The sequence below is a fragment of the Meleagris gallopavo genome, chromosome 7, assembly GCF_905368555.1.
Source record: "Meleagris gallopavo chromosome 7, MGAL_WU_HG_1.1, whole genome shotgun sequence".
Lineage (NCBI taxonomy): Eukaryota > Metazoa > Chordata > Aves > Galliformes > Phasianidae > Meleagris > Meleagris gallopavo.
The window spans coordinates 17,104,758-17,129,501 of record NC_139410.1 but is presented as its reverse complement, the minus strand read 5'-3'; the positions used below and the strand labels follow the sequence as shown (position 1 = coordinate 17,129,501).

The window sequence follows — 24,744 nt, the reverse complement described above, 5'->3', positions numbered from 1 at the left end:
CAGTGGGCATGGGAAGTGATCGCAAAAACAAGAAGGATCATGTCTGCAATTGTACTCAAGCTCAAAACTGACATTATAGAATATTCTGAGCTGGAAGGAATCCTTAAGGATCACTGAGCCCAAATCCTGGCTCCACACAGGAACATCCAAGATTCAAACCCTAGGTCTGAAAGCAGCGTTCAAATGCTCCTTGAATTCCAGCAGCTCACGGCTGTGCCCACTGCCCTGGGCTGCCTGTTCTGTGCTCACTGAACTATGGTGAAGAACCTTCTCCTAACACTCACTGATCCCTCTGACAGCTCCATGTCATTCCCTCGTGCCCTGTTGCTATCACTCTGCTCCCCTGTAAGGAGATGTAGGCCTCCATAAGACCTTCCCTCAGCTCCTCTGCTCTGGGCTGAACAAACCCAGGGAATTCTCTGATATTTAACAAAACATGTTTTCATGGATTGGTATGCAGTCAGCAGTTCCAAAGTGACCAAGAAAAAGCTGACACCTGGGCACTAGCATGCAGGTGGAAAAGATGAAACCAGCCCAGAATTATTTTGAGCAGCTGCAACAAATTACAAACACCCAATTTACTGCCTGTGGGTACTGCTTTAAACTGCTACTAGCTCACAGCTGAGACCATTATAAACCAGTCTTTAGAACAGCAGTATGGAAGCCAAGAAGGAGCCTCAAACTGCTCTAAGACTGAGAAGCGGATGATCTCCTGTAAGCAGCCCACAAGCAGCACTGCAGCACAGTGTCATTAACCTGTGTTTGTACAGAGACAGAAGTGTTGTTGGCTTGCCCCGTTAGCCACTGCTGCTAGTCAGAGTAGAGCCAGGCACCCAGATTTCAAGAAAAGACAGAAGTACAAGTCTGCCTACAAACAAATCAGTTTAATCCTGAACCAGCTCCGTCCTTCCTCCTAATGTTACTGCTCAGAAAATTGCCTTTGGAGGTGGAGCAAATCAGCATGCGTTTTACACTTCAGTGCTACATCCAAAACGAAAAGAAACACCACCATCACATAAGTAACGATGCCATCCTCAGCACTCTTGCAGGACCAGCGACGCGCTGAGCAGGGTAACGTGGCAGAAGCAGCAGAGCGACTGCCGGGCTGGCACGGGACTTCGGCCGCCTGTTCCCAGCACAGCCAAAGGGACGTTCAGGGGAGAACAGGCCGCGTCTGGCGGTTAATTTCATGAGGAACAACCACAAGCATCCATATAAAAGCAAGCAGCGCGGGGCCAGACCCACCACAGCACCGCTCCGAGCGCCGTGCGGAACGGCAGGGTTCAACACCCCCATCACAGAAAACGCGTCAGAACGCCCACGATCACTCCTAATGACTTTTTCATCGATGTTCCGAGGTTTTCGCTTGAGTAGAGTAAGAACCTACCAAACACATCTCGTTGCCTCACACGCGCCGGCACGAGAGCCCTCACAGCCGTCGGCAGACCCACTGCGCGTACCTCCCGATTACACGTGCATCGCCGCCCGACCACACGTACCTCGCCGCCGCAGCATCCCGGCTTCGTTTCTGCCCCATCGGAGCACAGCACCTCCAGAGCTCACTTTCCCTCAGCGCCGCTCCGCTCCTTGCCTCCCCGCGCCGTGGGGTCCGAGGAGGTGCCCCTCAGCCCTGCCGCCATTTCCCGCTTCTCCCCCCTCGCCGTTCCCCCGGCCCCGCCCGCAGCCCCTCAGCCCTCCCGAGCGCAGCCGCCGTACCTTGCCGAGGTCGGGCTTTTCCTGGAGCGAGCGTCGCCTCTCGCCGGGACGGAGATCGGCGGCCGCCTCGGTAGCGCCGGGCGGGGTCTCCTCTCCTCGGAGCCGCCCTCTCCTCCGCCCCGCCGCCGCTGCGTGGGGCCGGGCCGGGAGGACGCGCGCCGCCTCGGGCACCTCCCCCGGCCGCGCGGCGGAGGAGGCCGCGGTGCGGGCAGGGGCCGGGGGAGCGGCGGGAAATGGCGGCCGGGCCGGGCTGAGCCGAGCGGGGCCGCACGGGAGGAACCATGAGGCTGCTGCGCGCCCTGCTGCGCTGCGCCTCCCCGGGCAGCATCCCGCAGCAGGTAGACTTCTACTCGCGCTTCTCCCCCTCGCCGCTCTCCATGAAGCAGTTCCTGGACTTCGGTGAGTCCCGCCAGGTGTCCCTGAGGGGCCGAAGCTCGAGACGGCCTCGCGCGGCCGACTGCCGCCTCTCGCGCGCGTGGAGGAGCCGCGGGCCTCGCGCCTGCGGCCCCGGGGCGGGAGGTGCTCGGCACGGGACGGCGGGCCCGGCCAGCTCCTGCGCTCCGTGCCGCTGCTTAACGCCGGCCTCGTGGCAGAACCGGCTTCGGCTTCTGCTTCCTTCCTCCAGAACAGAGCCCAGACGGCTCCTTACCCAGAGACAAAAGTGAGGCAAGGTTTAAATTCAGCTGGAAACTCGAGATCCGGCTGTCACAGAGGTGGTTTGGTGTTCCGCCAAGCTGCAGCGCTGGGGAGGAGCTGGGGACAGCTGGTACCGATGACAGCTGGTACTTGCTAACGCGGCGACCGAAAAGACACGCTGGTGAAGCCTGCTGAAAGCTGGCGGCACGCGGGCTTTACGGAGCGCAGGAAACTGGAACGCTGGCGGAGCGGGCGGCTGGAACCATTGCGGCTGCTCTGCAGTCACGTGCCTGTCCCCGGCATAAACACCAAGGGCTGCGTGCTTGGGAATGTGTGCGAGAGGGAGCAGAAAGCAAACGCCAAGAGCCAGGCTGGGAATCTGGCCTTGAAAATGAATAAATTGGCAGCGGGATGCTCAGTCTGACTGATGCTCCATGCTAAAACTGCAAATATCGCTCCCAGGGTTGAGGAGTACTTGGAATGAAAAGGAATCTATTGTAGGCGCTGCTCTGCTTCCAAGGCCGTGCAGAGGAAGATCTGCAAGTGATACTGGAAGGCCTTCATCAGTCCTCAGTGTTGAGCCATACTGCAGTAGGTCCTGTTTCTGTAAGCAGAGCAGCGTCATAAGCTGTATGTTAACGTATAACTAGTAAACAGCTGTACTGATCTTTATATTTCTGTAAGTAAAACATAACCGAGAACTAACTCTGGAACCCCAGACTTCCTACATAGGAAGATTTAAACAGATTCTTTTAAGTATCCTCTTGCTGTATCTGGCCATTCAATGTTCATACATTACAATAAAATGGACCCATGTTTACCGTTCCAGATTTTTACAGGAACCTCGCTGTAGTCTTTGCTGCTATTCTATTAAGCAAAGAACCTTGCAATTCGAAGTGAGTTTTGACCTCTATTGTTTTACTACTAGAATACCAACAAGATCATTTTTGCCTTAATATCATTATTTATTTTCAAGGTGTGGTATTTACCATGTCAAAAGGGAGGCCACTTTCTTGCTATTATTACCTTGACATAAGGTAATCTTGAAGACTGTTGTTTTAAAAATCTGCTTTTCTCGTTTTTGTTTCAATCAGTCTAGTAAATGAAGTATTCTGTAAGCAAATTTTGGTCTTAATTTTACACGTCAGTTGTATCTTGGGTTGTATCTGCGCAGTGTTTTCTGTAGGGGCCTCATCAGTTCTTTGCATAGATAGATTGTAACTGCATGGGGAAACAAAGCCATTTGCCCATTCACTGAAATCTTGTTTACCTTAAGCTGTCTTCTAATTTTGACCCAGGACTGTGATGTGACCTCTAGAGGCAAAGCTACTTTGCAGAATGTCATTTGCCAAGTGCGTGGGGGCAATTAAAGATTTTGGTTTCATTCTTATACTTTCAATTGCACTAGTTCATGGAATTTTTACCTGAGAATAGGGAAAGGCCAGTAACAGTCATGTCAGAAATGCAACCTGTCTAGGGAAAAGAATGAGGCTTCTGGGCAGAGCTTGTATGTAAACACTGTGTAGTACTAGTAAGCGCCATCTTCTTCTCCAACTTCCCCTTATCATATTGAAGGACTGAACTGAGCAAAAACACCAAAGAGATAATTCTTAGGAGTTCCCCGTTGTGACACACCAAAACTGAGGTAGGTACTTCACAGCAGTACACAACCTAGTTAAGCTTAGATACCATTGATGCGGCATTGCTGAAATGTCAGCATTTCTTACCCTCTTTGCCTCCCCCCTCCTCCTTTCTGACTTAGTAAAACAAGCGTTGTGGAAGTGAATTTATGCCTTGACTTAATAACTGTATATAAGTGACATGTAGACAGACTCCAGCAAGTAGCCTCCCATGCTGGTTTCATTTGCTTTTCATGAATGACGTATCGTTTCATCAGTGGTAGTTAGTCAATGTTCGCTACACATGAAACAAGCAATTTAATTAGATAGAAGTCTTATTTAAAGTTGAATGATACGGGGCCAGCAGTTCTTGCTGTAGTTACTCTTAAATATTCAAGATTGTCCTTATCTTTACAGAGCTGGTAGATTTCATTATGAGTTAATAGTTTTAAATCCAAGTGTACTGCTGCCTTGAAAGAAACATTGGCATACCAGACTGTCTGAGTCAACTTTAAAACCTAACTAGAGGCCTCTTAGGCAAGAACATAAGGGTATGTGTAGCACTTTACCATAAATGCTGACTTTAATGTTGTCAAACTCTTTTTTTTTTTTTTGGTCCCAGGATCTGAAAATGCCTGTGAAAAGACTTCATTTATGTTTCTGCGACAAGAGCTGCCTGTAAGATTAGCAAACATAATGAAGGAAATAAGCCTGCTTCCAGACAATCTTCTCAGAACACCTTCAGTTCAGCTGGTGCAGAGTTGGTAAGAGGTGTTACTTAATTCCTTCAAGGGTAACTTTCTTTATATACACAGCTGGAGAAGCAACTCATTAAATTCTACAGAAAGAAGTACTTAATGTGCTCTTCACATGAACATTATATAGAATGAGTAAATATCCCAATGGGACAGAAACTAAATTTGAAGACTTGGGAAAAAACAAACAAAAAAAAACCCTGCAGGAGCAATTAGATAACTGACAAGGGAATTAAAAATCATTAACTATTCATACTGTCGTGTATGAGAATTCAGTAATAACAAAAATCCACCAGAGCAGTGCTTAATAGAGAACTTACCTAAAATGAAGAAGCTAGCTGGAGAAACCAACAGAAGTGTCTAAATGCACAAAATGCTTGCAAAAGGGAATAGAAACTTGTCTAAAAGACAGGTTATTGCAGACTGAGAGTAAGGATGGAGAAAATAAAAACAATAGAAAGCTCCCGAAACCAGAGCACAGCAGGATCAATACAAGGCTATTAAAATTAAAAAACTGTCCTTTGAAAAGTAAAATTTGCTTTTAAGTAAGGAGTTTAAGCATCAATTTTTGCTAGATGGAAGTAAAACAAAGGGATTGCTTGGCAACTGCTAATGGCACGTAGTGTTCTGGAAAAGGATTTTAACATTAGGAGAACGGTCTGCCATTGAATGAGTAGGGTTGATTTGGTGACTGAGTATAAAAAGAGATGTCAGTGTAGATGAAGGCTCTCAAAGAAACATGAAAGCTTAAATTCTTGTGGTACTAAATTATATTGACAAAATGGAGAATTAATTCCACTTGGACAAATACAAAGCAGAGAGCAACCTCCTCCCCTTCTATGCTTACTCACAATCAAAAATTTTGGTGCAGCTGTGGATATTTTTCTGAATGTCAGTTTATGGACAAGAAGGCAAATAGTGTTAGGAGCTAAGTAACCAGTGTGGTAGAGGAGAATGTAACTGCACCACTATGTTAGTTCATTATTTCTCTGAATCACATGCAGTTTTCGTCACTCCATCCTGAACAGAAAAGTCCAGCAGGGATAATCAAAGGGCTGGAACAGTTTCTGTGCATGGGGAAATTCTTTGGCTTGGAGATGGCAGAAATATTTAAATCATGAAAAGGATAAATTGGATAAATTTTCTAATAACAGGAGCCAACTAGGGCTGCAAATAGGTGATCAGACAGTGGGTTTAAAATGGAAGGAAGATTGATTATGCATTTTAATTAAATTGTGGAATTCATTGCTCTGGAAATTTTGGAAGAAAACATCAGGAATGCATTCAGAAATATCTAACAAAATTCACAGGTGATAGATCTGTGGGATATATCAAACAAAATTACTTAGATGTGGCCAGTCTTAGAGTATTGCTAACCAGAGGGAACCAAGGAGGTATATTAGCACTGGTCTGTGTCATGTTTCTTTCATTTAAAGGTATGTCCAAAGTCTTCAGGAGATCCTTGACTTTAAAGACAAAAGTTCAGAAGATTTGGGGGCTATTCACAGGTAAGGACCTGTCATATATATCAATTCTAATGTTATATATAAAGACTGGCAGGAAAAAAAGTGGCTTAAAGAAATTTCAGCTATCTTCAGTTATCTAGGTAAGAATCACAGTAACGTTATCCCTTACCCCCTGGAAGGATGGAACACTCAAACATGGAACAAAGCACTTTTATGCCATATCATTCTGCTCTTGGGGCTTTTTTTGTTACACTGAGGAAGCTATGAATACATTAAATTTAACCAAATTTTTACCAGTTCTTTGCAACATTGTCAGTGCTGTATGGAACTTTTCATCTGTGGATTGGATTTCATGATTATTGGCTGACCATAGCTACCATTTGACAGGCATGGGATGATTTGCATGAACATGGTTGGCACAGTTTTCTCTGCTTTTGGCATTAATCAATAAAATAATGGTAAGTAAACAGTAAGTGTTTAAATCATCACCACTGGTGGCACCATTATTGACTGAGTGCAAGTTGCATGGAATTATTTATATGCTATAAGGACTGGGCTGTCTTCTCACTGCAGTAGGCAGACCCGTGGTACTTCTGTACACAACCGTCTTCATTTTCACGGGCAGATACTTAGTTTGCCAGAGGATTAAATTCACTTGAAAATGAACACCTAACAACGTATTAATTTTAGTTTTACAGATACCGTGATAAAAATACGCAATCGGCACAATGATGTAATTCCTACTATGGCTCAAGGAGTAATAGAATACAAGGAAAGCTTTGGCATTGATCCAGTGACCTCACAGAATGTGCAGTATTTTTTAGACCGTTTCTACATGAGTCGCATTTCAATTAGAATGCTCCTTAATCAACACTGTAAGTGCTGTTGTTGAAGGGAGGGGGACACAGTACCTGTAGTACATCAGTATTTTCCCTTCATTTTTAAGTGCTTAATACTTCTTCAACACTTCTTAAAAATATTTATTAATGAGTCTTTTAAATACAGTAAATATTAGAATTACAGATTGTCTTTAAATTTGTGTTTAGCAAAAATGAAGATATAAACTAGAATTGTAGAAATTATGTTGGATATTAAAAAATACTGTCTTTTTTTGGCAGCTTTACTGTTTGGTGGAAAAATTAATCCAGCTCATCCAAAACACATTGGAAGCATTGATCCTAGCTGCAATGTTGTTGGAGTTATTAGAGGTAAATCCAGAGAAGAACAAGAATTCTGAAAACTTGCATGAACAGAGTCTGAGAGCCAATATGCATCTTGGAACAAAAATTTAAATTAAAGGGTTTTCTCCTAGAAAACATTTTTGTGAGAAGATACAAAGTCTCACTGGCAGTGCACAGTGTTTTCAATTATGGTTTTCTTCTTTGCAAACTGTAAAGGGGAAAGGAAAAACCAGAGGGGGAAATGTAACTTTCTGTGTATTTATTTCTTACAGACGGCTATGAAAGTGCCAAGAGTCTTTGTGATTTATATTACATGAGCTCTCCAGAACTTGTCCTTGAAGAGTTGAATAGTAAGTGAATGTGGGATGAGACACTTTCCTGAATGTAATGATAGCTGCTTCTGAATTAGCTGGTAAAATGTTCTCTTTTCACTTTTTATATAGTTAATATGTAGAAATCTAATATACATTTGGATATTATGTCCTCTACTGCATACTTTTTAAAAAAAAAAACCTGACAGAAGGCTTCCCCTTTTCCATATTACACACTTATACTTGCAGTCAGATACAACATAGTCAAGTCACTTTAAAAAATTACTTGAGCCCCTTGTTTGTGACTTGAAAACATTTGCAACTGTATACCTGTGACCTCAGAGGTCTGCTGCCCTTCCCATAGTCCTGCTGAATGCTAAAGAGCCTTTCTAACACTGCTTCCCAGAGTGCTTCTCAAGTTAGTACAAGTTCAGACAGACCTACGAAAACAATCTAAGTTGCTTCTACAAGTAAATGAAAAAGCCAGTGTACTCTGGGCATTCCCATCTAGTGGAAGGTGTCCCTGCACGTGGCAGTGGGGTTGAAACTAGATGGCCTTCAAGGTCCCATCTAACCCAAGCCATTCTATTAAATTTTCTTTCTCTTGCAAATTCTCTTAACAGTACATGTATACATGCTGAATTACTACATAGAGGTTGCCCAGTTTTCCTTTTAAATATTCAGACTTTTTTTTTCTGCAGTTAAATCACCAGGACAGCCCATGCAAGTGGTGTATGTACCATCCCACCTCTATCACATGGTTTTCGAACTTTTCAAGGTCTGTTGAATTACCATTACACAATTCTTTTACACAATTTGTTTGTTTAGTAAGATTGTATTTGTTTGACTTTCTGAACCAATTCTAGATAGCAGAGTATTTTTGCAAATGCAAGCTTTTAACATTTTAATGGTGGGAAAATAATTAAAAGCTGTACTATTTAGACAAATAATAACTGCATAGGAAGTGACTATCTTTCTCCTTTGCCTAACAACTGAAAACTGACATCTCGAGTAGACAAAAAAAAAGGTCTTAAAGTGTATAGAGTTAATAAAGCAAGTGAGAATAATATTCGTAACTTTGGGGACACTTCTAACATTTGTAGCAGGCCCTATATAAATTTCTTCTAGGAGATACTTCTATCCTAGACATTTCTTGGATCTTTGTGTCCTATTGCATATAGAACGCATTATAAAGATTTCTACAAATTTAACATTTAGATGTTTATTCTAAACAGTTTTAATAACTCTAACCTGCGTAATTCTAATAAATTATACAAATCTTGATACTGAATAAACCAGAAGTATTCAAAAAATTATTTTAAAACTATATTTTTTGTCCCAATTCTGAAATACATAATAAAATTAACTTACTTTCCTAAATTGATCTTTGTCTTAAAATAATAAACTAAGAGGTAAGAATAGCCTTTAAGTTCTCATACTTGAAAATTGCAGAACGCAATGAGAGCCACCATGGAACATAACGCTGATCGATGCATTTATCCTCCAATTCATGTACATGTCACCTTGGGAAACGAGGATTTAACTGTTAAGGTACTTACTTCTTGTTACTATTATATCAAAGGTTATTTTGATTATTGTTTTGCTCGTGCCTAGCTTATACATGACCATGACTGAAAACAAAGCGGCATCTTTCTGTAGCTGTCATGGCAGCATTCTGTAAGCCAAAATGCTCTACTGAAGGTGTGAAACAACTCAAAAAAGAGAAATAAGCATTGTATATTCCATGCCGACTAAATCTGCCTGAAGTACGGTTTTGCAGACTAATATATTTTTCATATGTACGACATTGATTTGGATTTCAAAGATCAGTAGCAAGCACTGGCTTAGGTTTAACAAGCCTCTAGTAAAACAACTCTTTGGACTTGCTCCTTCAGCAATGAGTTTTAATATATTGTCTTTCATTGGAAGTAGTTCTAAATAATAAAGATGAAAAGTGATGACAGTACCTGTCACTTGTTGAAATCAGTAGATATAAATATTAATTTCAGACGAAAGAGTTATGAACAAGATAAAAGCAACGCAAAATTTAAGTAGAACTTTCAAGAGATTCTGGATATTTTTAATGATGGTGTTTTATTCAGTTGGTTTACATAAGGAATGATAGGGAAGAATTCATCTGTTTCTTGCTATAGCTGAGAGGTGGGAATTTAAGAAGACCATCATTTTCTAGGGACAACTTTGTATTATATTTTACCTGAATTTTCTCTGGATCATTGTTTGAGAGATGCTGTCTTTTATAAAACTCATTGAAGAACATAATGCTACGTGTTTCTTCTTGTTCCAGATGAGTGATCGTGGTGGAGGTGTTCCTATGAGGAAAATTGACAGACTATTCAACTATATGTATTCAACAGCACCGCGTCCACGTGTTGAGACATCTCGAGCTACACCTTTGGTATATGAATCTTTTATACCTTGTCATTTTGAATGTGAGTAATAATCACAAAAGAAACCATTCAGCCAAAGTCACGAAGTACTGGTTTTATACAATGTGTATGACCATTTGGATGTTACAGCTTAATTCAAATATTTTCTTGAAAAATCTGGTAATTTTATGAAATCCTAAATCACTAACAACTATTTAAATGTAAATACTCTGTTCTTCTGTATCAAACATAGAGACTAACTACATCAAGCAGAACAACTAGCTATACTGCATACAAATGCAAGACTCTGAATTCTTCTAATGATCACTGGAAGAAAGGGGGAAAAAACACTATAGCATCAGTTTTGAATCAAATCCATAGTTTCAGCTGTGCCATGTAGTCAGTGGTACCATTCCCCAGTAAGAATGACAGTACACAGATATGATGGGGTAGATGAAGAATCTACTTCAGCCTCATGGTCTCATGTGAACTTAACATATGCATGTGAAATACAGTAAGAAGCTCTGAACAGCTTTCTTGAATTTGTTCTCTCTGATAGTAGCACTGAAAATGTAGCACTTGTTAAGGAGTTTTAACAGTTTTCTGCGCTTAGATGACTGTGCAACTCACTAGATAACAGATCTTGACATAAAACCAGGGTAGTATTCTTAGAGAAATTCTTTCTCAAATACAGTAGATTAAATACATATATGCTTAACAATTCAGGCTGCATCCTACTGCTACAGACAGGGCTTGACAGAATTGTAGCACAAGCTATAAATTCTCATTAGTTTCTTCTTGAACCTTCTTCTGTATACTGATGATGAAACATACCTGACTTAAGAAACACTTAAGATCAGCAGCGCTGTAAGGCACTCAATACAGTTTATTCTTGAAAAAAGCTACTAAAATACAAGAACTGTTATCTAGCAGCTCTGTCTGTCTAAGGAATAAAACAGTTTTCTCCTCGTACTCACAGGTTAACAGTGTTTTTTTCCTCTTTCTGGGGTGAATTTCTTACTGTCAAACATTACTCTTAGACCCTCTGTTTACCTTTTAAATTAAAAGCTACCAAAACCAACCACTGACTGATACTGTTAATAAAAATATACTTTTTCTCCTGAATCAGGCTGGATTTGGTTATGGCTTGCCCATATCACGCCTGTATGCACAATACTTCCAAGGAGACCTGAAACTGTATTCTTTAGAAGGTTATGGCACAGATGCAGTTATTTACATAAAGGTATGATATATCATTTCACTTTACCATTCTAATTTTATCATCAATACTATTAGTGAATCTTTGTTCTGTTATTTTTTCATTAAAAAAAAAAAAAAGTTTGTTGTGGTCTTACCTATTTACAGGCCTTATCAACAGAATCAGTCGAAAGACTTCCTGTGTACAATAAAGCAGCCTGGAAACATTATAAAGCAAACCATGAAGCAGATGACTGGTGTGTGCCAAGCAGTGAGCCAAAGGACATGACTACTTTTCGCAGTACATAGCTTTTTGCTCAACAGTTCCTAAGGTGTATGTATGTCACGTGAAGGGAATTTAAAAGTCCCTGGTTTATATCAAGATGCTGAGCCACGTTTGATCTGTGAAAATCATTCTAAAGGGAATAACAAAGCTTAAATCTACTACTTTCTTTCCTGGAATTTAAGAAAAAAAGTAATAAGCTGTTCATACTTTTTACAAAGGTCATGCTTAATTTGTTCCACCTTCTATTAATGACTACGTTCTGTAGTTAAATCAAGGGAGCATTACTTTCAAGTTTTATAGAGACCAATGTAACCTATTTCATATCTACTGAGAAATGTATTAGGTCATATGATTACAACATTTTTTTTAGTGGAACTATTGAAAAAGCTTGCCAGAGTATTTTTCCATTATGCAGTGTTAGAAGATTAATGAATCATTCATTTAATAAACATTAAGGAGCTTGTTGCTGTACCTTTGCACCTGTATGGAGCTTTCTGTTTCTTGATTTTAAATATGCTGAAGCCTAATTTTGCAAAGTTAGAAATGTTATCTATACACTAAACATTTTTTTCCACAGCTTTAGAAACCACACATAGGTCTTTAGGAATAATAGTTTAAAAAAAAAGTCAGTTCTAGCTGCTACCACTGGTATAATGTATCTCAGGTCAGTGGTATCAGTAGTATTTCTTTGGTGGTAATGTGAATATTTAATGTGTGATAAACTTACCTTTCCTTGATTATTGTGAATTAGTAAGTAGCGTTTGCTTGTGTACAGTAAAGGTTTGCTGTCTTACATTTGCTTATATTTCTATAGGTAATATCAAACCACAGTATCAGTGTTCTAGCCCTAGTGAGATCTCAGACTCTGAGGTATGTCAGGTTACAGCTGTAAATTAAAAATATTTTTTAATAAACATTTTTTAAACGTTACTGTTAGTAGGGAATCTCTATTAATTGGATAATAGAAACTACTTTCTCAGGAGTATTTTAAAATATGTGGAATTAGCAGGTTTTGAAAATACCTTTGTAGTTGTGGTGGGCTTCTGGCTTCATTTATCTAGTAGCTCGAGGTCATACTATAATGCAAATAAGCTAAGCAGAACATGTTCATCAGGCAAAGGCAAACTGTCAGAACACTGGGGATTGACCAACCATTACATTTCAGGTACACAGTCTTTCAGTAAGGGATTCAGCTTCTCTTAATGGCTAGTATTCCAGCTTTGTTGAAGTCAAACTCATCTGTATTGTATTTTTATATCATTCCTGAGCATTTTAGGAGTGAAACAGTTAAAGACCTTTAGAATTAAGCCTTTTCCCTCAGGTAACTCATTGCATATACTCTTGTAATTTAGTCATGCAGCAGACATGCATAATTGCTCTCAGAAAGTGTGAGCCTAAATTTTACTAGGTTACTTGTGCCGTGCAGAGCACAAGGTGAGATACCACAAGTGAAGGGCATAGCTGGTACATGAGAACTTGCAGTCACGCTGTTCTAGCTGTAGCTGAGCCGGGCTAAAGATTATCACCTGCTACTCCCTAGTGTCAATTTGCAAAACAATAAAATGCTTTTATACTCTTTTCAAGCTAACATGGGTCACTTTAACAGGAGGAAGTTACAAAATGGCTACATATGTAGTTAAACTAACACTCGGAGGGAGGATTAAATAATCCTAACTAGAACAGTACAGTTAGCTGCTCTCCACTCAAGCTTGGGGACACTTACGTCCCTGTTTTATTTTCTGACACGGACATGAGTTCATGACTGAAATCTCTTTCAGTCTGCATGGCTAAAACGAGGGGAAGATAGAGCTGCTCTCTTCAACCCTGTAAGAGGATGAATGTGAGAAATTCTACATATTGTAGAATGGGCCTTGTACAAAAGTTAGAGGGAGTGTTTGCAGCTATTTGCTGAACTAAAGCTTAAGGTTACAGCAACAGTTTTTAAAAACAGCTCTGAAGCTGAACATTCTTCTAGCTCTCTTGCAGTTTTAAATATTTAAATAACTAAATTGAGCAATTTTAGTAATATCTGGGAATCAAAAACAAAATCACTTTTTCCCTGTGAAGTTCTTTAAACATTGGTATTGAATGGTGGTATTGAAATAAAAGCTCTTTCATGCTCTCAGCTAGCTACCTATTGAATTCTGATTATTAGAAAGATTTGCCCTGTAATTATACTCCTCTCTCCTTACCCAACACCCAAGTGATTGTGGTAAAAACACAAATGTAGCAGTGTATTGCTTTACAGCATTTAACCCTACTCATGAGTTTGATCAATTAGTTTTGATTTATATAGAAGTTCAGAAGGTGATATTTTTGTTTAACATTTTCATTGCTGTAACTGCAGTCATCATTACCACAGTTTACAGTGAAGTGGTGTGCTAGCTCAGCAATCAAAGTGCTGAGATTAATAGTTTTGTATGAAAATGAGCTCAGTCTTGCACTGTAAAATTAATCTTTCTTTGTGTTAATTTTTCTGAAAGAATCACTACACTTATTCATTAAAAATGTTTTTAAAATTACACTTTTGGTTGGGTGATTTTGTTCATAACTAAACAAGTTCTGTAGAAACAGACTTCCTATTCAGCATCTCACAGATGTTGAAATCCGTGGTCTGCGATAAGCTGTTCTTATGCTCGGGTGCCAGGTGAATTTAGCATCTCTGCTATAGCCCCGAGTTGGCTGCAACAGCCCTGTATGCAAGCAAGTCATCATTTCCACTAGTCTTCCTGAGAAACAAGCTCTTCACTGAGTGCAGCACTGAACTCAGAAGACTTAAAGAAAAGAGATAACACACAGATGTATTCCCTGCTCTGGCTGAAAGCACTGAATTGAGAAATAGACATCCTTGACGGGACAACAGAAAGCACAGTTTCAGTTGTGCAATTCTAAGCATTTGATAATTCCGTACTTCTAGTTCCCTTTATCAGTAGGGCAGCGATCCTCCCTGGTTCAAGGTCTGAATTTGGAGTACAAACTCAAAGCTACAAGAGACAAAGTAAATAAGTTAATTACATTCTCAAGATTTCTTAATGAACACAACTGAAAATAGAGCCTTTCTTTAGAAGTAATTATTACCAAGATTCTTAAACTTTATTTTGGAAATGTATAGTGTGCAGAAGCATTTTCACACCATCCCTTTGCTGGAGTTCCCAAGACAGTTATACAAAAAAAGGAAAATAAAGACTTGTGAAACACCAACAGTGAAGTTCATACATTTAATTACAATGAAAAACAGTCCATAGATTTAAAGGAGAACTTGGTCCACATACACAAATGATATAAGTTTTGTTCTAGTCCATTTTATGGTGGAATTGATACTTTGTTTCTGAAATAATCTAATTAAAGAAGTGCTGTTACAGTATCTATAAAACAGTATGTAAATATACAAAACACCCAATTCATGTTCTAAACTACATGGCGTATCAAATCCTCCTTTAAAGAGAAATAATCTGTAGTCTACAATTGAACATATTTAAATACAATGCAGAAACCCAGTGCTTCAGTGATAGTTTTTCTACCGTTCTTCCCTTGATATTTTAAGTTTGAAAAACAGTAAAGTTTAAAATTAGCAAATATATAAATTTGGTCCGCAAAAAACTTGTAGCAAGTAGAAAAGAGAAATACATGTATTGCAAATCGATCTTATTTGTAGCATAAATCTATAAAACTATGTATTATTTAGGAAAAAATAGGTTAAAAAAGATCTTATTTATAGGTTTAACCCTTGTCCCAATATCATAAAGGTAGTGTACAGAGAAATTAATATTATGATTAGTGTATGTAGTTTGTGAAAACTACTTCATACTTCTTGTTATTTTCTCAGTAAATTGCAACACATGGAATTCAAGAACAATGTGCTACTTCAGTGGACTTAGTGTGAAAATGAATCATCCCAGAAATACAGGAATTTAAAGAAAATACTCCATAAATTTGAAATACATGCTTTCTTAAATTAATTTGACATTACTGTTTTTTTTTTGTTTGGTTGGTTTGTTTTGTTTTTGTTTTTAAACACTTTTCTCTATACATCTTTAGTGGCAACAGATCAACAGACTGTCACAAACTGAATTTGTTGGCAGGATTTTTCTATTGTCCCTCTACCAGATTCAACTCTATTAAATGCTAGTTGAGTAATATTGGAATGATTTTAAATATAGTATTCTACTTTCCACAAATGTGTAGAAACTTCAATTAAGAAGGCTTATGAGATCTTAGAAGCACAAATATTACTTAAGGCGGGAAGTTAAATTACTATTAGTACAGGCAGTCAACTAGAAATGAAAATACTGAAAATATTTCATTTTATTGGGTTGTAATGGGGAGGGACTATAATTAAAAAGTAAAAAACAAAAACAACAACAACAAAAAAAAACCCAACAAAACAAACCTAACATATTAAACTGTTGCACTTTCCCTTCTCCCCTTAATTGTACAATTATATACAAACCTGCTGGATTTCCTCAGAATGATACAAGTATGAACTAAGATTAAAGGCAGGGTCACATTAGCAGCTGGATTCAAGAGTGGTTACCACTCTGGCAGTCTTGCGTACTTCTCTCTCTTTCTTCTGAACTTTTTCCTTCTGTTTTTCCAGTTTTTCTTGTGTTTTCCTAATATCCTTAATTTTTTTCTTTATTGTTGATCGGTCATTTTGACTGGAAACTCCCAAAGCCTTTAAGGGTTAAAAGAAAAAGAGCACTTTGTTATTAGTTTTTCCAACAGCACTATCAACAGTACTTAATCAAGAACAGTTTAAGGAGGGTTTTTTTTGTTTTTTTTTTTTAAATATATACTGCAGAAATTTATATTCAGTTACTACTCTTAAACTTCTGTTAAACACTTTTATTTTTTTTTTTAATTAGGAATGCTGTTGAACTCAGTCCAGCCAGCAGTGTTTTTTAAATACTTGAGAAAAATCCAGTCCATGAAAGCTCATTCTAGGAAGTTCATGTTTCTTTTAAGGTTGCATCATGTAGATTAAAAGAAATAAGTAAAGCAGCTTAGTAACTAAAGACATCTTCACTACCGATGGTGAAGACTTTAAGAGTGTTAAAAATGAAGACCAAACCAAGTATTCACATAAAAGGAAGATGGGTCAGCTCTTTAAAATCTGAAATCTTTGGAATCTTTGTGTCATTCCTGAGAAGAAAAATTTGGAGGGGAAAAAAAAAAAAAAAAAAAGGGCAACCACAACAGCGGTTGAAAGTCTTTTCTGGCATATAATTCATTCCTTTATGATAACAAAGATCCAGTGAGGGCTAGTGGTAAATAGAAAATAATTGCAACAAATTTCCACCTTTCCTAGACATTTCTTGTTTTGATGATGTAATACTGGAATTGTGTCTGTTAACACCAGTGAAACATGTCTATAAATGTTTGGTACGCTAACACTGCACTCCATACCATGGCAATGCTTTTCTTTAGCTCAACCTTCATTCAGAGATTTCTCTTCTGTTTACTTGTTTGCGTATTCTATTGTCTGCCAAACTTGATCACTTACAAGTACTGAAGATTTTAAGGTGTATTATAAAAAGCATAGTCAAGTGCATGGCCAGTAATAGTGCACTTTGATATTTGATCAGCAGATGGCAGCATCTGATTCCAAGTTATAGGTAGCAGTATTGCACCTTTTTGGAACTCCTAATAACATGAATTGTAAACTGAGTTACAAGCATTACCATCCCAAATTCCTCAGTCAGACATTCATTTGACAGGCCAGTAACGGTATTTCTTCTCTGTCCGAGGAAATATTTGATTACAAGATACAGGACATTGAGTGTTGAAAGTCTATTCTAAAAATACAGGTGCATTTTAGAGACTGAAGTTGGACACAACTTTTCCTCCCTAAAACACTCAAAGCCTGTTACTACTACTGATCATTAACAATACTTTGCCTTATGCTAGGATAGGCAAATAAACCTCATTTTAGTTGCACATCTTGCCTGTCAGTAAGACAGGTAATCTACTGAGAAATAAAAGCTTAAAGTATTTTCTAGCATTGTAAGGGACTCAAACCATGCAGCTTCCACAGGCAAAACAACTAGAAAAGGCTTAAAGGAACGATTTAATGTTTTAATTTTTACTTTTTTTTTTTTTTTCCCCAGCAGAAGTAAAAAATTAAAAGCAGTTAAAATGTCATCACATGCAGTTTTTGTTTTCGCGTTTGAAGAACAGATATGAAAGAAATTTAGATTTCTAAAATTGCATCCTGCAATTCTATCCATTTTACTTGGCTTGATCTTGTTTTGATGACCTTATACTGAGATTGATTGTACACGTATCAAGCTCTCCCTTGGGGATATTTGCTGATTTTTATTTCCTTAAGATGAAGCCAGGAAGATATACCTTGTAAAAAGTCAAGCTCTTATTTATCAGAAAAATACTATCAATTATTAAATTCTCATCTAACTATAGTCTCAAAGTATTTAAAAACCAAAACTCTGTCCCTTAAAACAAGAGTCATGAAAACAGTCACAAGAACAGCTGAATAAGCAATGAAAATCATACAGTTACAAAACTATCCTGAGATATTCACATACCTTTAACTTATCACTGTCGAGTTGCATTAACTGCTGTCCATCTACGTTCATAGCTGTAAACTCTGTAATGTACTGCTCCATGTTCATTCCCATTAGCCAGTGGCAAACTTGCTGTGTGGTCCATTCAGAGATCGGTCTACTGTGCCACTGGTTCTGCTTCCCTGTTGTTGTGAATTCATCATCTAACGCCTAGTCAATTGAAAAAAAGCCACTGTAAGCAGTATTTTACTTATGCTGGTTTCTAGTTGTCAATTGAATCTGGGTAACAAAGTATATTTTTAAACATACTGTAGCTTCAAAGGGACATAAACTGTTGAGGTCACAGCTTATAGTCAGCTTGCCTAGGAGTTTGTTATAGACAAAAGGACAATGCAACAACATTCAACACAAAGTAAGTGAGAAACAGAGAACACAAATGGTTTTCTCTAAGAAACCACATTTTCATGAAAACCATTCTCAACAAATAGCAAAGCATTTGCTAAACTCAGTGTATGCAAACAACCAACACGTTCTATTAGTCAGTCAAAGTGGCTCAGTCCCAATACTAGATACTGGCCTATACAGTGTCAAGAAGAATCAGTCAAGTAGCACTCAATTGTATTACTGACTGTTTTTAAGGAAATCCAGAATACAATTCTAGCAGTCAAGAAATCTGACAACAATTCTAAGTACAGTTTTACTAAATGTGGAGCACTTCTAAGGAGCAAGAACAGTTTGTTCTTTCATCTGATCCCATCATGTCATCAGTGTAAAGGGTCTGCCTAGTAGGCCATCTGTGAAGAGCCTATAGCATTCCACCGATACTACATGTCTCCAGCACACAGAACAGCTCACAGCCTCCCTTTCAAATTGGCTTCTGAGGGGGAAAAAGGTACTGCTGCTAGTCCTGAAGCACTCTTTCACTACATCACAAGAGAAAAGCTACATAAAACAGAGCTTAATATCTCTACAGCAGGAATTCTAGTGTGACACTTGAATGAGATCTCTCACTAGCTTTTTATTGAGTATGGGCTGCATTTAGAATTGAAGATGGCTCTGTTAGGTAGCTTCCATAACTTATCAAGGATGTTTGTAAAAGCATCTCAAAGCACACCTACTTTGGACATGTAGGTCAAAACACATCACACAACATTCGTAAATGTGAAACATGACAAAAAGCATCTTTCTACAAATGAATTTGAGACGTGACCCTGTATGTTTCAGGTGAGCAGCTAACTACAGCTTCAAAATTGGAAGCTCCTTGGAGAGCTAACTGCATGAACCTAAATGATTCCAGCAATCACATGAAAGGTAGTAAGTCTTAGGCCCATCACACGGTCTGACACACAGTCAAAACTGGACCTGAGAGATCAGAAAGGCATAATTGATGTACAAGCACAACTTAAAACTTCAGAGGACTTCACGCAATTAGAAATGCTTTCGCTTTGTCTGGCCTATGAAACAAAGGAGAGTGGTAACTTTAGGAGCTAGTGCAGATGCACAGGAACAGAGTTGTAGAGCAGAACAGTTTAGCAGAGGTCCTAATTTCTATAGTACAAGCATTTCAAAGGATTTTTTCTTTTTTTAACCTCAGAATAGCTCGAATCTGGTCACAGACTCAATGGCCACTAGCAGTTGGAGCACACTGGGAACATTCAAAGTGTGTGCTGATTTCCAAGGTGAATCAACGTAAGACAAATGGGACAATCCAGAAATTTGCTTCAAAATGGAACAGCTAATCAAAATGCTAATGCAGACATAACAAATATGGATACATTGGCCCTCCTGATGTTCAGAAGAACAGTAATTTTCACAAAATCAAAAGGCTTTAGGGAAGGCTTTGCTTGAAGTGCTCTGTGCAGCACTTCTATCAGGAGAACTGGAGAACGGTGTTTTCTTTGCAGGCTACCAAGATTGGGGTGCTTAGCACAGAAAAAGAAGATAGAAATTACAACAGGAATTTGAAAATGCCCATTTCTTTTTAAAATCATTTTAGATAACAGTACTCCTCAACCTATAGCTGTAATACAAAATATATAGTGGTAACTTCTTTTGTCTTATACTAGCGAGTATTTATGAATAACATACAAAAAATACAAAATTTTTACACTTCATGTTTGACCTTTATCTCAGTACTGTGTGGTCTATCAGCAGTAAGAAAGAACAAAAAAAATATACTGCCAAAGTTTTTTTCTACAAAGGCTAAAAATTATACACATTATATTTACTATTTTATTCCAGTTGGAACTTATTAATTTTACTAGAGCTATGCTAGCCATTAAGCTTCAGTTACGTACTTTCAGAGTACTGCAGATTCATTCCTTTCTCCAGCTGAATGCAGTCCCCTACAGAATGCCAAACAGTTCTCGGCACCAGCTCCTCCATGCAGCATGGATTGCATCAGCTAGCAGTCTGCACCACAGAAGTCCTCCAGATGGTGCTAATAATTCCAACCATACTTTCAACATACTAGCAAACCCTGTATTTCATATTAGTAAGGACACAAGCTAACATCATAAAAAAAATTGTAGCAAAAAGACAATCTGCCTTAAAAAACACATAATCATCTCCTCAGATAAGTGAGGGAAAAAAGGAAAACTTATACAGTATAAATAAGACTTTTTCCTACTGCACAAAAGCACAATCATAACTTTTCTAGGTGTATAAACAGGAATGAGAGAAGTGTGGCGGAACAAGATTCAGAATATTGATTTTTGAGTAATGCCTACTGGTCATTAACTAACACTCTCCCCCCTAGAACTGTTTACCTTCCAAAGGTAGTACTGTCCCAAGCTATTTGTACATCAGTGAGTTTCCAAAACAGTCACTGCTGCAGCTGCCACTACACATGAATAACTTCAAATTCAGAAAGCAGAACTAGACCTACTTATGAAGAGTGGAAGCATGAAAGAGCAATGTGCTCTCCTGCATGAAAACGTTAGTGATTCAGTAGGCAAGTATGGATGGACACCCTGAAGGTATTTAAGACAAAAAACACAACCTGAGGAAAAATAAATGCCATCACACAATTTAAGAAGTTAAAATCTTTGAAAGAATAAGACAGGTTACCACTAGCTCGCTGGACAACCAAACTGAGGTGCCATTGCTCTGCCTAGCTGACTGCTGACCTGTCACCACCAGGTCACTTTCCCAAACTGTACGAGAGAGTCTGCCCAGAAGAGGCTGATTCTTCAGTGCTGTTCTCTTCTCCACTTCAAAGAGGTGTGTCCATCTCTAGTCCTTTAACGATTTCAGGATTTGTAGGGCAGAATGCAGTGCTGCTTATTTATAGCCTTGTTTTAAGACTGTTTTGACTTCTACACATTACCAGATTATTTTCACCAAAGCCTACTTTAATATAGCTAGTAGCAAACTCATTTATTAATTACTATTTTTTTTCTTTCAAACATTGTCACTATCAGTTTGGCTAGCCCTCCAGCTCATTTCTGGCTGCATTCAGATTTAACAACTCCTAGTCTATAAAGCATTTAATTGATAAAGACGTCTATCAGTCAAACACCAAATGAGACAATAAATGAAAACTGTTATTATATTAGTAGATTTCAGGTTTCATCTGTACAAAAGAGGTCTCCACAAACCTGCGCTGAGGTGAGGGTACAGTCAAAAATGTAGTTTTCGTTCATCCAGAAAGTGACTTCAAATTAGTGGAACAGAAACGTGTTATATTGTAAATTAAAAACTGCAACTTGATCATACAGGGTTCATTCCAGTTTTTGTGATACAATGGGGATCAAAACACAAAGGCCAATATGGGGCATTCCAGTACATGTTCAATAATGACTCAGGATTTTTTACAGCATTCTTCAACATTAAAATATGGAAAGAGTCATCCAGTTTCATGTTAAAAAAACAAAAAAACAAAAAAACGGGATTCTATTAAACATGCTGTAGTATGAACAACATCAACAAGACACAGATACACACTTTGAAACTCACCTCATTTGAAGAGAAGGTTAAAGTGTGTGAACGACCTGACAGATTTGGTTCTGTCACTAACCCTGAAAGTTCACAACTTGGCTTGCTATGGTATGTATCATCTATGACAATTCTACTCTGCAAACAAGTGGAAATAATGTTTTATTAACTCACTCCTTGAAATAGCAGATCATAAGATGATATTCTAGTTATTTTGATTTTTGTAAAAAAAATATAAAATAAAATACTGTGAGTATTATTTTTAGATCACATGTGAAAAGCATTCACTGGAACATGCTTCAGATCGTTTTTTGTTTAACTTCTGAATTCAAAACCACCACAACAAAATAAAAGCAACATCCCCGATAAGAGGACCTTGTGTGGAGAATCAGTCATAAACTGAAGTTATATAGAAGTATATAAGGAAATACACACAGTTACTCTGTCAGTAGGCACAACACTCTTGGGGAGAAGCAATCTAAGATTCAGGTAGTGGAACTGCTTGTGGTGGGTTTGTATTCATGTGAAAGCACTACAGATGTGCTTAAGATGTTGTTCTATCAATGAGATAAAAACTGAAGTTCTAATTGTTTATGGTCATGAAGACTTACATATCGTATTTGCCCACATCCAAACTACTGTCGTAGGCAGTGGAACAAACTGGCTGTCTTTGCCGAGTGTGCAATGAGAAGAGGAGTAGCAATGAGCTTTCAGCAGTTTACAGATCAAGGTTTAAATTAGTTCATGGATACAGAATGCAAAGCTTGCCTAAGGACAGAATCTATAGGACTCCCCTGCTCTGTGTTGCTGTTTATTATAACAGCTTCAGTTTTGGGGTGGCTACATTTGAGACACAGAATCATGCCATTTGAAAATCACCTTGCTATGCAAACCTCCTATATAGATATGAAATATCTTTAGAAGCGTTTTTTTCTTAAGTAATACACTGTGTCACAAGCTATATTAAATCTTCTTCATAATTAAAATACAAATTGTAAAAACATCATTAAACTCCAATCACTAAGATGTGTTTACAAAAAAATGGTTCAACTCTAACTATAATTATGCAGTTCAGCAATCTGAAAAAGTTACTTTCAAAAGAGCAAGTTCTTCTGAAATAAAAGATTTTGACAAATATAATCTTTTTACAAAGGAATAAATTTCCAGTTTCAAGAATACTACATTGCATGTAATCAAGTTAGAAATATAACTAATTTAAGAAGTATCATATTGAAAGAATGTAAAATCTTCATAGCATTTACTGTTTACATTCAGTGATTACTCTTGGTCTTTCTTGAAAATCTGGATCTCCCTGTCTCGGCAATAGCGGCAGGATCTGGGTTCAAACTGAGTCATTAACAGCCACGAGCTGTTCAATGGCCCCAGGTTACCTGGCCAGCCTGGGACTCCAGCTGAAATCTATGAAAAAAGCCAGATGCTAACCTGAAGACTTCACATCACCTTGGTAAGAAAATCCTTCTAAAAGAAAACAAACGTGTTTTGCAGGATATTTTCTAATTTCACTACCTCAATCTCTATTTCTCAGATCCCAATTTCTACCTTATTTTTCCTTTACTGAGTGAAAAATAAATCTGTTGGAAGCACGTTTCATATTTCTAGCTTTTAAAAATCTTTAGCACTCAGTTTCACTGCCTACAAACCATAAGCAATTATTTACCTTTATTTCTGAAGTCTCTACTCAACTATCTAAACTTTGTAAGGATGCCATACCATATATATGTGTAAATAATCTGAAAACCCAGATTAAGTTGATTTTAAATATACTTTTCAAACATAATTTATGCATCTATAAAATAACTTTTTTGAAGTTTTCTTTATTGAGCACCTTCATACTTGTTTTCTCATTTCAGTTTAACCTGAACTCTGAATTTTCTAGATTATTCTATCTTTGGGAGTGGTAACTCAATATTTTCCCTAAAGTATTGATACACACTTCCCACTCTTCACACAAACAACGACCACAAACAAAACAAACCACAATTTGACTCTTTTTACTATTCCATCATGCAGTGTGACATTCTACATGATTAGTAGATGTTTAACTTGCCATGTAGATTATTATAATAACTAATTACATTAGTTAGTTTAGGTGATTTAAATCTAATAATATAATTAAAATCTAATTGTACTCGATGTTAGGAGCTTCTTCTGTCTTTTACATGCAAAAATTATTACCAGAAACAAGATTATCTTTTGTCCATCAGTCTAATCTGAGCTACTCTCAACTCATAGAGAAGTGTATTGAGGAGCTCTTATTTTAACCTCCCTTTTTTCATTCCTTGCAGAGAAATTGTGAACAATTCAGAAACAAAGTTGTATTATGGGAAAAAAATAAAATAAAATTGAAGAGAACAGGATAACAGTCAAGCCTCAATGTTTAACGAGAAAAAAAAAATAAAAAGAAGAAAACATAACCAAAATAAAAGTATTTCAGTGTGTCAGCACCAGTTGTAAAGCATTCTCTCTTCTCTTCTTCCTGCCCCAGCTCAGGCTTAGATTTCCTTTTAAAGACTTAGAGCCAGTTGCAAAGACTTTTCATTTCTGAAGAGAACTTGAATAGAAGAGATTTTGTGGGTACACTTCTCAAGATTTAAGGTACAGATATATAAGTATATATATCTTATATATACTTATATACAGATATATAAGTAATTTACTCCACAGCATTCTTCATTGCAAATAAAAATAAAACACTGCATACAACTTTACAGA

The 24,744-nt window shown here is 38.1% G+C and overlaps 2 protein-coding genes across 8 annotated transcripts in view; one reads left to right on the top strand and one right to left on the bottom strand.

The window, feature by feature from the left end:
- The first annotated feature begins 1,796 nt into the window (after positions 1-1,796).
- On the top strand, positions 1,797-14,076 carry PDK1 (pyruvate dehydrogenase kinase 1). Of its 4 annotated transcripts, none has more exons than XM_085228815.1 (11): positions 1,797-2,115; positions 4,594-4,735; positions 6,163-6,234; positions 6,883-7,067; positions 7,311-7,400; positions 7,646-7,723; positions 8,386-8,462; positions 9,137-9,235; positions 9,990-10,134; positions 11,201-11,314; positions 11,411-14,076. In XM_085228815.1, exons 1-11 carry the CDS (start codon positions 1,998-2,000, stop codon positions 11,575-11,577), a joined length of 1,287 nt encoding a protein of 428 aa, XP_085084941.1. In that variant the 5' UTR covers positions 1,797-1,997; the 3' UTR covers positions 11,578-14,076. The 4 variants fall into 4 exon arrangements, with proteins under 4 accessions (XP_085084941.1, XP_085084942.1, XP_085084944.1 ...); XM_085228816.1 differs by having other exon boundaries at positions 1,812-2,115; positions 9,990-10,100; XM_085228818.1 differs by having other exon boundaries at positions 1,812-2,115; positions 11,437-14,076.
- A 534-nt stretch (positions 14,077-14,610) lies between these two features.
- The window catches only part of LOC100551262 (neurabin-2-like), a 42,171-nt gene continuing 32,037 nt past the window's right edge, over positions 14,611-24,744 (bottom strand). For 3 of the 4 annotated variants that reach the window (XM_085228813.1, XM_085228812.1, XM_085228810.1), the window contains exons 17-19: positions 22,033-22,149; positions 18,097-18,285; positions 14,611-16,229 (exon numbers count right to left, since the gene is read on the bottom strand). In XM_085228813.1, coding sequence (XP_085084939.1) covers positions 16,062-16,229; positions 18,097-18,285; positions 22,033-22,149 — 474 coding nt within the window. In that variant the 3' untranslated portion in view covers positions 14,611-16,061. The remainder of the gene's footprint in view (positions 16,230-18,096; positions 18,286-22,032; positions 22,150-24,744) is intronic. The other variant, XM_085228814.1, reaches the window with a different exon arrangement.

Bases quoted from the DNA above. Each gene is read 5' to 3' on its own strand.
- PDK1 (XM_085228815.1), top strand. From the start codon at position 1,998: ATGAGGCTGCTGCGCGCCCTGCTGCGCTGCGCCTCCCCGGGCAGCATC. The intron at 4,736-6,162 runs GTAAGAGGTGTT...TTTCATTTAAAG, and splicing joins GTTCAGCTGGTGCAGAGTTG to GTATGTCCAAAGTCTTCAGG. The intron at 7,068-7,310 runs GTAAGTGCTGTT...TTTTTTTGGCAG, and splicing joins AATGCTCCTTAATCAACACT to CTTTACTGTTTGGTGGAAAA.